At 51.1% G+C, this 15,283-nt stretch overlaps 1 protein-coding gene across 1 annotated transcript in view; it reads left to right on the top strand.

The window, feature by feature from the left end:
• RFTN1 (raftlin, lipid raft linker 1) overlaps positions 1–15,283 on the top strand; it is a 200,168-nt gene that overhangs the window by 147,978 nt on the left and 36,907 nt on the right. The window contains exon 7 of the mRNA XM_057737870.1: positions 9,750–9,865. Within this exon, the coding sequence (XP_057593853.1) occupies positions 9,750–9,865 (116 nt within the window). The remainder of the gene's footprint in view (positions 1–9,749; positions 9,866–15,283) is intronic.

Here is a 15,283-nt window from a genome sequence, read left to right as displayed (position 1 = left end):
CTGTTTCATTGATGGTGGCCTCAGTCTAGGTTGCTTTTAAAGGCTTTTAAAAAGGTTATTCCCGGGGTTTGTTAATTACCCCCTAGGATGTGCTGCTCCAAAAGTGCAAATTGTTTGTAGACACCATTACAGTTTGAAGTAACAGTAGCAGCACCTTGGAATTAACAGCAGAGAAGTGAATTGAACAGCCTGATTTCTGTAAGCTCCATGGGGACACACACTGCTCCTGGGTCTCGCGGCACCCGGTGGCCCTGCCAGAGTGGGTTCTCTCTGGGGGTTTGATTGGTGTCAGCTTTTCTAAGGCAGAGAGAAGGTTTGCCCAAAGTGGGGAGACGTGTCAGGCAAAGAAAGGGTTTTCAGGATAACACGAAGGCACGTTGAGCCGCGAGGGGGCATCGAAACTGGGAGACGGTTTGGGGAGTGGAGCCGACCTGCCGGCACGTGCGGGTCCCGAGCGCTCCCAGTCAGCAGGATCTTGGAGTCGGTGAAACGGAAGATAACACCAGATCCGCTGATCCCAGCAAAACGCAGCAGGAGTCACCAACAGCCCCGCGTCTCAGTTGTTGAGCAGTTTTCTTTCTAAAAATTAGCAGAGTCAGGAACAGAGTTTGGATGCGATATTATTTGCGACCCTTGAGATGCTGGCACACATTCTTGGAAGAGACATCAGTCTTAATTCTGAATGTACACATCTGAGAGCGTCCAGAACCTCAGGACATTGTACAGTGCAAGCAGGTCTTAAACAGTGCAAGTCCCTTGTCACTATCTTAGTAGCAATAGCTAACGTTAACATGTTCGCAGAGCAGCAGCAGGCATCGTGGGCCACGACCATTTGGGTGAAAGACGTAAGGAACGTGATGGGCGGTCCAGTAGAACTGGCTGTGACAAGGGGCTGTTTGTGTGTGTGCTGTCCAGTATGGTAGCCACCAGCCACGGGTGGCCAGTGAGCACTGGAGATGTGGCAAGTATGACTGAGGAACTTAATTTTTAATTTATTTCATTTTCATTAATTTATATTTCAGTAGCCACACGCGGCTCATAGCACGTGTATTGGACAGTGCAGTTCCAGAGTACATTTTCATTAACACCGCTAAGGAAGAGTCCGTTCTGTCCCCTGGTGGCAAAGTCAGTAGCTCCCTCTGCACCGGGAGGCCTTCCCTGGGTGCCTGCAGAGTTCCTGGAAGCCAGGGGTTGTCCCGGCCTGTTGGGGATGCACCATCCAACAGCGGGGCGTATGCGGGGGGCAGATGTTTATAGCCCTCGTTCATCAGCACTGGGGGGGCCAGGGAGGAACCCTTCGCCTCCCACATCCTGCAGGGACACCCCATCGCCCGTCTTCAGGTGTGGCAACAACGGCTCCTTTTATCTCCTCTTGGGCGCAGAGAGGCGCTCTGTGACTGTGCGTAGTTTTACCTATCCCCCTGGGAAACTGATGTTAGTGGCACTCACATCTTAAAGATGGTCAGGGCGGCGCTGGACACGGCAGCCTCCCAGGGAGCCATGGGTCGTGTTCCCCCCTTGGGAGAACTGGGGCTTCAAAGGGGAGGTTTTCTCTCTGGCCCTACTGCCCGCGAGCACCAGGGGTGAGCCGAGCCCCAAGAGAGGACACCTCGAACTTGAAAGTTCACGCTGCCATTCATTGTCTGTCCAGCCGGTCCGGCTTTGACAATCAAGGCTGTGTTATGACCTCCTTTTCTCCCCTCACCCCGTTCTCCAACCTTGAGTCCAAAAACACAGATAGTATGGTCTTTCTTCAGCTTTGACTTCAGTGTTGGAAATGCTGTTATATCCTCCCTTGGCTTTAGCTGCATAAAATCCAGCCTTCCTGCCTTGAAGACAGAACATGAAATTTCCCCTGGCAAGTGCACCCAGCAGCCTGCGCTGAGCCTGTGACGTCTCCGCAGCAGTACTGCCCACGTGTCGGGCTCGACCGTAGCTGCACGTCCCTGTCCCGGCTGTGAAATTCTCAGAACACAGTGCGTCTAAAGCCATTCAGAATTCAAACGCGATTTCACCCTGACTTTTCTGATGGGAGGGGGCGTGTGACCTGGGAGGCGTTTCTGCTCTGGAAAACCCCAGGCTTTCTGTTGGCCAGGGAGGAAACATGCACACATTCTTTTCCCAGAATTAAAAAAAAAAAAAAAAAAAAAAAGCAAGCTGATTATCATTATAAAAGGAGCCTGTTTCTAGTAGGATAACTAGTGTCCTTACAAATAGACCTGGCAGAGCTGGGAGCACACCTTTCAGCTGTTTGCCATCTGGAAAAGCACCCGTCCTCTTAACTAGATATTTGTGCTTTAAAATATTTTCCACAGAGTCATAAAACATAGGAGAACGTTGTCCCATAAACTAGGTGATATTTAGCTTGAAGAATCCAGTTAAGACTTCATCTTCTGTTTTCAAGTCTTTACCTCCTGGGACATGGAGAGGCTCGTACCGTCCTCCAGTTTGGGCTTCTGCTGGTGACACCGGGGCTCCTCTCCTGCGAGTGACCAGGTGTCCTGGGCTGGGAGGCTGTGCCCTTGGGTTCTGTCGAACTTGAGGCGTAGGTGAAAGGGAAGCCTGATGATGGTAGCATGCCCCTAGCAGCTCCTGTGTGCTGGTGCTGGTCCGGGCAGCTCATGCAGCAATGCCCCTGATCCCCATGGCTCAGTGACGTAGGTACTGCCGTTATGTCTGTGTCACAGCCATGAAAACTGAGGCACAGGGCGGTGAGGTCATTGCCTCGGTTCCCAGCTAGTGAGTGGCAAGAGAGTGGTCAGAATAAAGAAGGCTTGGGTGGAGAAAAGGGGCCAGAAGAGGAGAGAAAAGAGGTGGCCGTGCTGGCGAGAGGTGAGCGCCCCTGGTGGGCCCTTGGGGAGAGGCAGCTGCATGGTCACCCTTAGGGAAGTGGCAGGATCTGGTGGCAGCCAGCAGCGTGGATACGTGCAGGGAACGCTCAGACAGCAGGACGGAGGGGCGCACAGAGATGCTGCAGCCTGTGAGACGAAGGCCGGAATCTGCGCTTCCCAAGGCTGGGAGAGGCCAGGCGGGGAGACCCTCTGCTGAGCTGGTACCAGGAGTCTGGGGTAAGGGCGAGGCAGAGCTGCCCACCTGCTGAAGACCCACCCAGGAGGTTGGTTTCCCACCAAGGACTTCCAGGCCTGCAGAGTCCCCGCTGCCATCGCTGGGGGATGCCGCCACCAGCTGTCCTGGCCCTGCTCTCACCCCCCCTTGTCCCCCTGGCCCCGTCCTTGCTCTGAGTCCCTCTGGTTCTACCCATGCCTTCCCCCCCTTTCCCCACCTTGCTCTGCCCTTGGCCCTGCCCTTGGCCCCGTCCCTCCCCTCCTCCTCCCTTTCCCCTCCCCCTCCTGCCCCCTGGCCCTCACTCTCCCCTCGTCCTCCCCCTCCCCCAGCCCGGCAGTCCTTCACCTCTGGCGGTGTCATCTCCGTTCAGCCCATATTCACGTCTTCCATTGTTGATAAAATGTCCAAACCAGAATCCAGGCCAGCCACAGGCACTGCGTACGGTGACCACGTGCTCACATCTCCTTTCCCTGGAAGAGTCGTTCTTCATGACCCTGACTGCTGGAAATAAACCTCGCCTCTTAGAATGTCCTGCGTTCTGGATTTGTCCAGCCAATGCCTCATATTGTTATCTTATTTCTCCAGCTTCCGTTTCCTATAAACTGGAATTTAGTTCTAAGGCCTCGATAAATTAAGCACTGAGGTCTAGAACCCGTTCCAGATGCTGTTGTGTTTGATGAGCTGTGTTACATCAGGAGACACATGGTACCTAGATGTCCCTCCTTTCCTACCTCTTTAAAGATTAGGTTTTCCTTAAGACTGTCTGTGATGCCCTAGCTTCATGTCAACCCAAATAACATTTGGGACTTAGACCATATTTTTGATGCCTAGCATAAACCAGATTACCTTGTATTTGCAAAACACATATGTAAAAACGCATGTATGTATTTTAAGTAAAATGCACGTAGGGACACATATTTTAGACAGACATATTTGCAAACCCTCGGGCAGGGCCTCCTTCCTGTGCTTCTTAGTGTCCCAGTGTCTGTACACCGTGCACTGTATACAGGAGGTGACCAATAAAGGTTTCCAGATGCTGCTCAGTAATGCATAGTGCTGAGGAGCTGGTGTTGGGGTGTGCGTCACCAGCCCCTGCAGATTGGGTGGGGGGCATGGGAGGATGAGGTTGCAGGCGGTTCACGGCCACTCCCTTGGCCGGCCTCAGGCTCCAGGCACGTTGGCCTAGTGGTTGCAGGCATGGCTTCTATTTCGGAGAAGCCACTGAATAACGTAGGGGGTAGATTTCACTTTCACCACGGAGTGCATTTTCTCTTCTATCCCCGGCACATCTTTTAAGTAAACTTTTTCCTGCCGTGTAGCGCACGTGCAGAAACCTATACAGACCCTAAGGGTCCGGCTCAGTGGGTTTTCACAAGGCGAGTACACCCGCGTAACCAGCACTAGACGAAGAAACAGAGCATCCCAGCCCCATCAGAGTCGCGCTCGCGGCCTCACAGTGCCTCTCCCCCAGGGCGACTGCAGTCCTGGAAGCATCACAGGTGGGGCGTGAACTTGATGTGGGTGGAGTCTGCCCTCCCTGTGTTTGGCTTCTTCCTGTCATTCTCTGAGATTCATCCACATGTTTACATGTCATGGCAGTTCATCTTCTCTTGCTGCTGTCTGCCGTCCCTTGTGTTGATAGATAGAGCTTATCCATCTACCGGCATATTTTGTTCTTTCTTTGCCCCATGCAGGAAGGCATGGCTTCTGCACAGATGTGGCCCCAAACAGAAGCCGTGAGGCCATCTCACTGCAACCCCACTGAGATGCACCTGAAAGGCAGGGAGAGCAGCCCTGTGGTCAGAGCTCGCCGGCTCCACGAGGCTGGGCGCCCAGGCTGCTCATCACCCATGCTCGGCTGGAACACAGGCCCTCGCACATCCTCATGGTAGCAAAATAAAATATCCATCACCTGTTGAAAGAACATCGGCTTTGGAATCAAACAAACTACATTTCAGATCAAGATTTTGGCCCTTGTATGCAGTTGAACGTGGACAAATGGTTTCACTCCCGTAGCTTCCCTGCATTTCCTCACCACTTAGAGGGAGTGATAACCCTTGCAGAACTGGGGGGAGGATTCAGTGAGAAGCCATGAACGTGCCCAGCAGAGGGCCTCATAGCTGGCCAGCACCAAATCAGGGCGTTTCCTCCCCATCTGGTCATCCGGTCAGGTAAGCGGCACTGAACTTGCAGGCTGACCCTACCGTAACTGAAGCTGGGTACCACCTCCTCTGGCTTATTCACCGCTTCCCACAGGGACTGCAGGAAGGAAGGCACGCCGAAAGCAGCAGCGAGGGCTGGAGAGGCAGCAGGCCTGCTCCGCTCTGATAACGTCAGCAGGTTACTGTGGCGTGATGGGGGATGGGGGAGCTGCACGTACCATCGCCCAGATTGGTTGATTACATTTGCTGTGGGGTTGTGCGTCCCTGTAACAGGGGCGATTACAGCTGGGCAGTTGGTACAGGCCACTTCTGGAACCAGAGTGGTGCTGTGAGTGCCATGCTGGTGGGGAGAAGGGGTTTCGGGGGGCCAAGGACATCTGTTATGCCAGCGACCCCAGTGTGGACACTTAGGCCATCCTAGCTTGTTAAAAGGAGAACAGTAGCATTTTCTGGTAGACCACATACACCAACCACGTGTCACGGCATGTGCATTTCAGGCTGGACTTGGGAGAGGACCGGCATCTAGGATGAACCTGAAGGGTAGCTTGCTAGACGGGGCCTTCATGTTCCAGAGGCTGCAGGGGAAGAGCCGTTGCCTCATAGAATTTACCTCTTGCGATAATAGGGCATATCTCCTTTTCCCACATCCTTCTTGTAAATCATAAGCTTGGAGAGTTAAGGTGGCCCTTTTGCCGAAAGACGGGCATCAAATATTTATACAATGCCAAGGCGAATAGCTTTCTGTGCACAGTAGGGAAGCATCTTTACTTCAATAAAAAATGCAGTGATAATGGAGTGTTTTCCATAGATGGAGGGCGATTTAACCTTTTTCCATGGGGAGCTGCACCCTGAGAGAGACCTATTTATACCAGCTCGGAGCACACGACAGAGAGGTTGAGCTGAGAAGGTGATGACTAGACGGGCAGTGGACGAGGCCATCAAAACAAGGGGCTCTTTAAAAGCCCAGCTGTCTGCTCTCTGTGGTTCATTGACTTTTTTGCTGTTACAGATGACCAAATTTTGACAGCCTTTCTGAACCTGCCGTGTAGTTAAGTGGGTGAATCAGCACTCTGGATTCAGAAGAGCAGAGCAGTGGGCTGAGAGGCTGGAGGCAGGACTGAGTGAGGAGGATGGTTAATAAGGACCTGGTTTGTTCCTGCTTCACACCCCCAAGCCTGGACCACACAGCCCTCCTCCCAGGCTTGTGACTCGGGGCGAAGCGGGGGATGCCAGGCAGAGGGTAGGAAAGAAAGTCTGGACGGGCTACACTGTCTCCTTCCCCAGGTGGACCTCAACTCTCTGTATGCTCTTCTGGGTGCTCTGATACTTAGAGCACGTGGTGGGTGCTTTTAAAGGGCTTGGAGGCTTACTAGTAAGGAGATCTGAAGGTAGAGACTTAGGAAATTGGATAGCATATTTTTGTGGAAGACTTGAAGAAATGTGTGCTGTGTTGATATATTACTGAAGGATCAGTGAGTATCTTCTGGTCCCAAGCATCACCAGGTCAGGACTTGGGAAAGCTTTATTCAGAGGGGTTCTGTAGGGCGTCCCTACTGTGGCAGGGGCTCCAGCTGGACCTGTGTTACCCGGAACTTGATAAGTGAGCTAAACTGTGGTCCATGCTTCTCCTGGAGCCCAGAATAGTTAAATGTGGTTTAACCGAAGAGAAGTTCTGTTCTTCCTTAGTCCCTTTAGTAAAATGTCTCTTAGGAGGACATTGAACAAACACTTGGAGGGAACTTTTTAGCAGAGCAGATAAGAAAGGCAAGGTTAGCACGTATGCTAAGGCTGATTGATAACAGTATAGGAAACATTTTAAAACGGAGCATGGTATTGATTAACCCACAGAGATCATATTTGAAATGGAGTATTGTCTTCTCAGGTAGAAAGAATATCAAGATGCAGCTCCTGTGCTCCAGGAATTACCCTCAGAGCCGTGGTTTGTTGAACTGGTCAGGCCCCTCTATTGTTCTGGAATAATCAGGAATATTCCCCAGGCTAAGCAAAATACACTGATCTCAGATTTCTTAATTTTCGATTGAGCATTGTAACAGTCAGCTATTGCCACAATAATAATGCTGTGTAACAAGCCACTCCAGAGCTCATTAGCTGCAAACAGTAATAATTTATTCTCTCATATTTGCGGGTTGGCTGGAGCAGCTGGGCCCATTCTCAGGTCTGTGAGTCAGCTGATCTAGGCTAAGCTCCACTGGGGCAGCTCTGTTCCAGTGGGCTAGCTGGGGCATGTCCTCTCAAAGTGGTGGCAGAGATATGAGATCAAGTTCAACCCCGCCAGTGCTTTGCAGGCCCCTGCTTGCATCACACCCACTGAGATCCCACTGGCTAATAAACAAGTCACATGGATAAGCCCCCGGTTGGCAGGTCTCCCCACCGGTTGTCTTCATCTTGACTTTCTTCTCATGATTCTGCTCTCACGTGGTCCTTGGTGGCCCCTCATTCACTCTGCATTTCTATTCAAACTGTGTCTTCTACCTTGAACTCTCAAACCCCGTGGATCCATATGTCTGGCTTGCAGTTAGTTCATATCCCTACTCAACGTCGGGGGACCTACCCTGAGCACTTCTTTCAAAAACAGCCAGGCCATCGCCTCTACCTCCATGCATCCCCCCCTCCCTCCGCCGCAAGCCCACTTTGTATTCTCATAGCATTTATCCCCTCGGACATTACGTTATCTACCCCCCTGCCCAGGGTGGGGTGGGGGAAGCTTATGGGGAATGGGGTCTTCACTTGTCACCAGCGACCACAAGAGTACCTGGCACATAACAGGTGCCCAGAATAGACTGAAAGAGGCAGGGTTTCTGAGTCAAAGAGGATGGACTTTTGTGTTCCAGGCTTTTGAGACATTGTTAAGTTGTTTTCTGGAAAGGCTGTGCAGTTAAAATTCCCTTGAGCACGGAAAGCTTTTTATATATAATAAAGAGTGGTAAGCGTAGCCGTTTATTTATTATTTATTTTTGTTGTTGCAAGTACTTTTCTCATTCTGATGGCTTTGTTGCTTGTGAGGTCTGTTGGAAGACAGAAGCCGAAGGTTGCTATACGTTTCTGTCTGTCTGTCTTTTTGTGACTTCTGGAAAGTGCTGGCAGTTCCTGAACTCCAGTGTGACTCAGGGGGCTTTCTGCGTTTGTCTTTTCACATTATTGTGTGACTTGTCCTTTATATCATTAAACATATTTTTATGTCTGTTGCCATAACGAAACACCACAGACTGGGTGGCTTGAACGATAGACGTTTATCTTCTCACGGTTCAGGAGGCTGGACTCCCATGATTGGGGGTGAGGCCTCTTCTCCTGACTTACAGGCGGCCACCTTGTCTGTGTCCTCCTATGGGCTTTCCTCTGTGCAGCGTCGGGGGGTGGGGGGCGGTGCTGGGTGGTCCTCTGGCGTCTCTTCCTCTTCTTGTAAGGACATCAGTCCTGTTGGGCTATGGCCCCACCCGTATGATCTCACTGACCCTTAATGACCCCCCAGAAAGAATCTGTCTCCAAACATAGTTCCTTTGGAGGTTAGAGCTTCAGTATATGAATTGGGGGTGGGGGTGGGGAGAGAACAGTGCGATGGAGCAGTGGTGTGTAGGATGCTGACCAGGAGGAATTCTCTGGCCACAACCCCCATTCAGAGGTACGAGATCAAGCCCCTGAGAGGGTCGCATCCGTTTTCTGACAGGGCACGGGCCCAAACCACCTGCCTCTTGAGTCCATCCCTCTCGTCCGCAGTGCCTTATCTCAGGGAATCTGGGGCACTTCGGAGCCATTAACTAACACAGCACCTCCTTGCAAGTCTTCTGCAGGGGCAAGGACCCTGTTGTGTTTTTCTCGGCACCCTCATTGCCCGAGACAGTTCTGAATCGTGCTATATGTGTGACGTAGATTTGCTGAATGTACAGAACTCAGGACCTTCCCATTGACTATAGCAGTGCCCAGGGAAACATTTTCAATGGTAAGTCATTTGGGAAAACTCCCCCTTCCCCCAAATGTCACCTCCTGACGAGAGCTGCCTGAAGCATCCCGTGTACGGCACCCACGTCACACACGTGTCGAGGAATCTGGACTGCATCTGGGAGCCCAGAGCTCCTGCGCTGCATCTTTCCCCACCTTGAAAATAATTTCTCTCACCTCCGTATAGTTTTCTTCTAAAAACTGTCTCTAAGTGACTGCATCCCCCCCGCCCCCCAGTAAGTTCTCCCCAGTGCATCCTGACGTTGGAGCGTGAAAAGGAAGGTAGGCGCGTGAAATCAAATGGTGATTGCTAACAATGAAATTTGGGCTCATAAAATCAAGGATATTATTCAAAACTGCGAGGTAAATTAGTCTCATTCATTCTGATGGGGCTAGACTCTATGGCTGTGTGTGCCTTCTTTAATTAACATGCTGAAAAGATGTTCTGATTGGGATCATTAATGAATGCAGTGAAAATTTCTGCCGCTTGTAAGGCTTCTGCCACAGACGGTTTACAGCAACCCTCCCTCCTCCCCCCCCCCCCCGCCTTTTCTTTTTCCACAGATTCCTTACACGGCCTGACAGATGGAGTATTCATCTTTGAAGCTGTTTCCACAGAAGATAGCAAAACCATGCAGGGCTACGATGCTATTGTAGTGGAACAATGGACAGTTCTGGACGTAAGTGCTGGGATTGGCAGCAGTGCTTTGCTTATTTGGAGTGATTGTTTTATCCGCGTGCTTCTCTGAGCGTGGCTGCTGCTGGACACAGCTTTGCTCTGAACGGCAGTGGGACCTCCGTACACCCTGTGAGGACCCCTTTCGTCTTTTGGTGCCCCTCCTATGCCACCCTCCCAGTTGGGGGATGGGCCCCACTTTTCCCTTTCTGTAGAAAAAGCACATTGTGTCTGCCAGACCATTGGGTAGAAAAGGCTCTTCTTTCATTAATTTGAAAGCACTGCGTGACATCAGTGAGGCAGACGCATAGTTTGTGGCCCCTGTAATAGTTACAGCATCATCTTGATTGGAGCTAGGCCCTGTTACAGGGGCCAGAGAAATTTATATGCCAACAGAAATGTATATGCACCTGCGCCCTTAACCTTCACAATAAGTCTATGAGTACTGTGATTGCTCCCATTTTAGAGATGAGGAAACTGAGGCAGAGGGAGGTTAGGTCCCTGGCCCATTAAGTGCTGCAGGATGTCTCTGAGAAACATTGACCCGCAAGGCCATCAGATTGCTGTGGGCAGAGGAGTTCCTCAAGCTGTGTTCCGCTGGGGTTTGGGAAGAGCTGATTTCTTCCTGAGGTTTGCTGGCGTGTATTTTATTTTAAAGGCGTTTCTCTAGCTGTGGAAACGTGGACGTTTTAGACCCGTGCCTTGTCCACCCAGCATCTGGGATGTTTGAAGGTAGGGGACTGATTTCTGAATGTCCTCAAGTCGGCCCTGGAGGGACACAGGGTTGGCGTGGCTCTGAGGGGCCCTGCCAGACAGGGGTCTCTGTGCCAGAGGAGGACCGACGGGGAAGCGGTGCTTTGTGCAGAGTGCGGGGCCCTTTGGCACTGCAGCCTGTGGCCAGTCCCCCGCCTGGAGCTGGGGTGGCGCGCCCCGTGGGCACCGTCGTTCAGCCTTTGAGCCTGAAGGAGGCCGGAGGTGGGCAGCAGGGCTGTGGGGGGCGGCCAGCCTCTGAGCAGGGACGGGAAGCAGCTGCTTGCCGATGTGACGGAACAGAGCCCGCAGAGAATCTGTCATAGTGAGAAACAGGACTCCCCCAGTCACAGCGTCCGGGGCAAGGTAGGTGCAGGGGCCAGGAGTCCCGCGGGCACAGGCGGTGAGGGAGGTGGGGACGCCGCTGATGACGGGCTCTGCCGTCAGGCTCCACCGGTTACTCCCACCGACCCTGGCCCCAGTGGCCCTCCACGCCCCCACCTGGAAATGGGGTGCAAAGGAAGGGAGGCTCTGTCGAAAATGCAGAGTCCAGGGTGGGCAGGTCACGTCCCCCCGGGGGACCCTACGCTTCCTCGACGGCAAGATGGGGCGGTCTGTTCGTGCAGCCCACCACGCGTGGTGATGGAGGGCCTCCGGGGCCCCATCCGGACGAGCCGCACCTGCTGCTCTGCACCGCGCGCGGCGGCACCCGGTTTGCTCTGTGACACACGGCTGCACCAGCAAGCCATGCGTGGCCACGCCAGAAACACGTGCCTGATTTTGCACATGTGATCGGCCACGGGGCCGAGGGGACGTGTGTAAAATCCCTTGCTGTCTGCGCATTAAAGTGGCTGAAAATGCACATTAAAGTGGTGGAAGGCAGGCTCTGTGGTTTCCTCAGGAAAGAGGGCTTGATGACAGAGATCCACAATCGCCTGAGATACTGGTTCTCAAAGTTGGTCCCGGGACAGCAGCTGGGAAGTTGCTGGAGGTGCACACGCTCGGGCCCCACCCTGGACCTACTGAGTGGGAAGCCCAATGGGTGGGCCCAGCCATCTGGGTTTTAACAAGCCCTCTAGGTGATTCCGAAGCTCACTCACTTTTAAGAACCCGTGTCTGAAAGAGCGGTACAGGTGCCACTTTCCCCAGATGCCTGTAGTCATGGGATATTTGATGAAAGGGGTGATAGGAAAAGCACCCCCCACAATGCATCTTTCTTCAGCCTTTAAAATATTGAAAATTTTAAAATGTGACCTTGATGTCTAGCTGGAGGGAGTGCCTGCTCTCTAAAATGTCTGCGGGAGGGAGACACGGTTACCAACTCAAGTGAGGTCACGATTGTCTTGTTTCTCCCCTGTCAATTTTTTAAATTATTATTGTTTTTTTTTTAAATTGAAGTATAGTTGATTTACAATGTTGTGTTAGTTTCAGGTGTACATCAGAGTGATTCAGTTTTGTATATATGTGTGTGTGTATATATATATATATGTTCTACATACTTTATATATTCTTTTTCATATTCTTCTCCCTTATAGGCTACTATAAGAATATCCTGTAGAGTTCCCTGTGCTATACGTAGGTCCTTGTTGGTTATCTGTTTTATATACAGTAGTGCGTATCCGCTAATTCCAAACTCCTAATTTATCCCTTCCCCCTCTTTCCCCTTCAGCATCCGTAAGTTTGTTTTCTATGTCTGTGAGTCTATTTCTGTTTTGTGTATGTTTATTTGTATCTTTTTAAAGATTCCACATATAAGTGATATGATATGTGTCTTTCTCTGTCTCACTTAGTACGATCATCTCTGGGTGCACCCATGTTGCTGCAGATGGCATTATTTCATTCTTGTGTATGGCTGAGTCGTATTCCCTTGTGTATAGGTACCACATCTCCTTTATCCATTCCTCTGTCGATGGTTGTTCATCTTTGTTTCCCAAGGCACCCAGTAAACGCTTCCTGAACTGGGGTGAAGGCTTTTTGGTTCGGCCCAAAGGTAGACCAGCATTTCTCAAAATTGAGCTTGTGTCAGAATCACCTGGAAAGCTTTTTAAAAGATACACCCAGGCTCTGCCCCCGAGTCTGCTATCCAGCCCCCTGTGAGACTCGATCCCCGCCTCAGAGGAGCCGTGTGTATGCAGCCATTGTCAGCACAGCCCAGCAGGGTCCAGTCCAGGGTGGGCTTGCCCCGGCCCAGCAATTGGAAGAGCTGTCAGGGCCCTGCTGCGACCCCCAGACAGCTCCCCCTGTGCACGTGCCTCCGGGGGTGCGGGGGTCTGTCCCGCTCCCTCACCTCCATCCTCAAGACTAGCTACTTCCTCTCCTCCCCACCCTTTCGGTCTCTGGGGAAGGACTTTCCTGTTCCAGCCCTGGGCAGGGCCCTTTGGCTTGTGGTTGACCCTGCTTTTCTGGCAGCCACTGTCCTCCCTGAGCCTCCCAGGGCTCTGACCAGAAAATACCTCTGACCAGCTTTTTCTCTTTTCTCGCAGATGGGACTGACTTGTCCCTTAACTGCTCCTTTACAACTCTGCACGTTGATATACTCAAGCTCTGTGTGCAGATGTGCCTTTCTAATTCAGCCACATCTTCCTGGCTTTCCTCTCTCTGTACACACACACACACACGCTTTCACAAGACAACCTCTCTGGCTTTTCGCAGCTCTGCAGACAGTGCAGTATGTTGGAACGAGAATGTGGGTTCTAGAGTCTGGCCTGGGTAGGCATCCTGCTTTCTTACTTCCTGCTGAGTGTATGAAAAGGAAACACCACCTCTTTGCTTTTCCATTTTTCAGTTGTCTAAATGGAGAAATGGGTAGCAACCTCTCAAAGTCGATGAGAATGAAAAGAGATAACGTATTTAAAAGTTGCAAATGTCGTACTTGGCATAGAGTAAATAAATACCACTTTCTTTTATCAGTCACCTGGGATCATCAGTTAGAAAGGTCCTCTGCCTATTGCATTGATCTCGTTCTAAAAGCACAGAGGAGGCCGGGAGGGGGAATGAGTGGAGTCAAATGCAAATAATTGCGTTTTTCTTAGGTGGCAACCTGTGGCCTAAAATGAAAGGCAATTGTGAATGGGATGAAAGTCCATCCGTAGGGCATTTATAACGTGTGTTTTGTTTATGCTCTGTGAGTTTACAATCTAGAGTGTGAGAAGAAAGGACAGTTCTTTGAAAGGAAGGGGGGAAGCTACATAGAGGAATAGGTGAAGAGGAAGAGAGAGGCAGAGACGGGGACCGTCGTCTCCTGTCTGTCTGCGCATCCTTCAGCCTGACGGCCGCTCAGAGTTGGTGGACAGCACCAGGAGCTCGTGAGCCGTGGAGCCTCCTCCACCCTCATCCCTCTCCCTGGAGTGTCTTCTAGCTCACAAGTGCTTCTTGCGAAATTTGCCACCAGAACTGAACATAAGACAGTAGGGAAAGCACTTTGAGTTGATGCAGTTGGTTTGGGAGCTGGTGGGTTAATTGAAAAAGTCAATGAAAAAGAACCAAAGAAAATCATATTCAGAGGGATGGATTGGGAGTTTGGGATTAGCAGATGCAAACTAGTGTATATAGCATGGATTAACAACAAGGTCCTGCTGTATATAGCACAGGCAACTACATTCAATATCCTGTGATAAACTATAATGGAAAAGAATATGAAAAAGAATATATATATATGTGTAACTGAGTCACGTTGATGTACAGCAGAAATTAACACATCGTAAATCAACTATACTTCAATAAAATTTTAAAAAAAGAAACAAATAATATTCACATCTTACACAGTTTAATATAAAATATGTAAGTACACATCCACATGCCAATCATCTTGAGTTTCGGGTCTGCTGGTTGGAATTCCACTGCATCCTTCTTTTATAAACCAAAGTGTGCTATCACCAATAGCCAGTGTCAGTGTCTTTAGCAAAGGGATCTGACTGCAGAAATCCTTCTGTTTTCATGATTTTTTTCCCCTGGTCTTTTCCAGCCCTCCCCCACCCCCACGGCCTCTGACAGTGGCCACAGTTGTTATTTTTAAGCAACTGTCCTTTGTCTGGTCTCTTCAAAGCATTCAACCTAGTTTTCCTAGAAACAACTTCTTTTGTACTTCCTATCCATTTAAATAGTTTAAATTAAGACATGTAACTGCGATCATGGGTCTGACTGACCTGAACAGGTGTGGGAATACAGAAGACTCACCCTTGAAGTGCTCACCTGTACAGCCTCCTGGAATCCGAGGGGCACCCTGGAGAGCAGCCCGCTACCTGCGAGGACCTGGTCTCCCTACAGCTGGACCTGGACTTCTGCTGGTGCAGCTGGAGATCGAATGGGCTTTGGGTCAGGGCTGTCTCCATCCTCCACCCGTGTGTTCAGTCCGCTGTTGAATTGCCTCCCATTGGTCTCTGCCCATTTCTCCAGCCTCCCGAGACCCTTGTGATCATGATGGTATCATCCTGCGTCTGGCGGCTCGTCCCAGCCCTGGCTTCTCTGAGCCTTTCCTATGTGGGGTTGGGATCTAGTGTCAGACAGGTGAGGATGGAGGCCACAGTCCTTTGGCATGCTGTGAAAATCTCTCCTCCAGGCCCTAGTGCGACCCCAGCCCCGTCTGCGGAGGTCTCAGATGGCCCTGCCATGCCACCCATCTTGTCCAGGAAGCGCTCGCGAGAGGCTGGGTAAGAGGCATCGCTGTAATTGG

This window comes from Hippopotamus amphibius, chromosome 6, assembly GCF_030028045.1.
Source record: "Hippopotamus amphibius kiboko isolate mHipAmp2 chromosome 6, mHipAmp2.hap2, whole genome shotgun sequence".
Taxonomy (NCBI): Eukaryota; Metazoa; Chordata; class Mammalia; order Artiodactyla; family Hippopotamidae; genus Hippopotamus; species Hippopotamus amphibius.
Note: the sequence above shows the minus strand (reverse complement) of the source record. Positions and strands in the feature narration are given on the sequence as shown.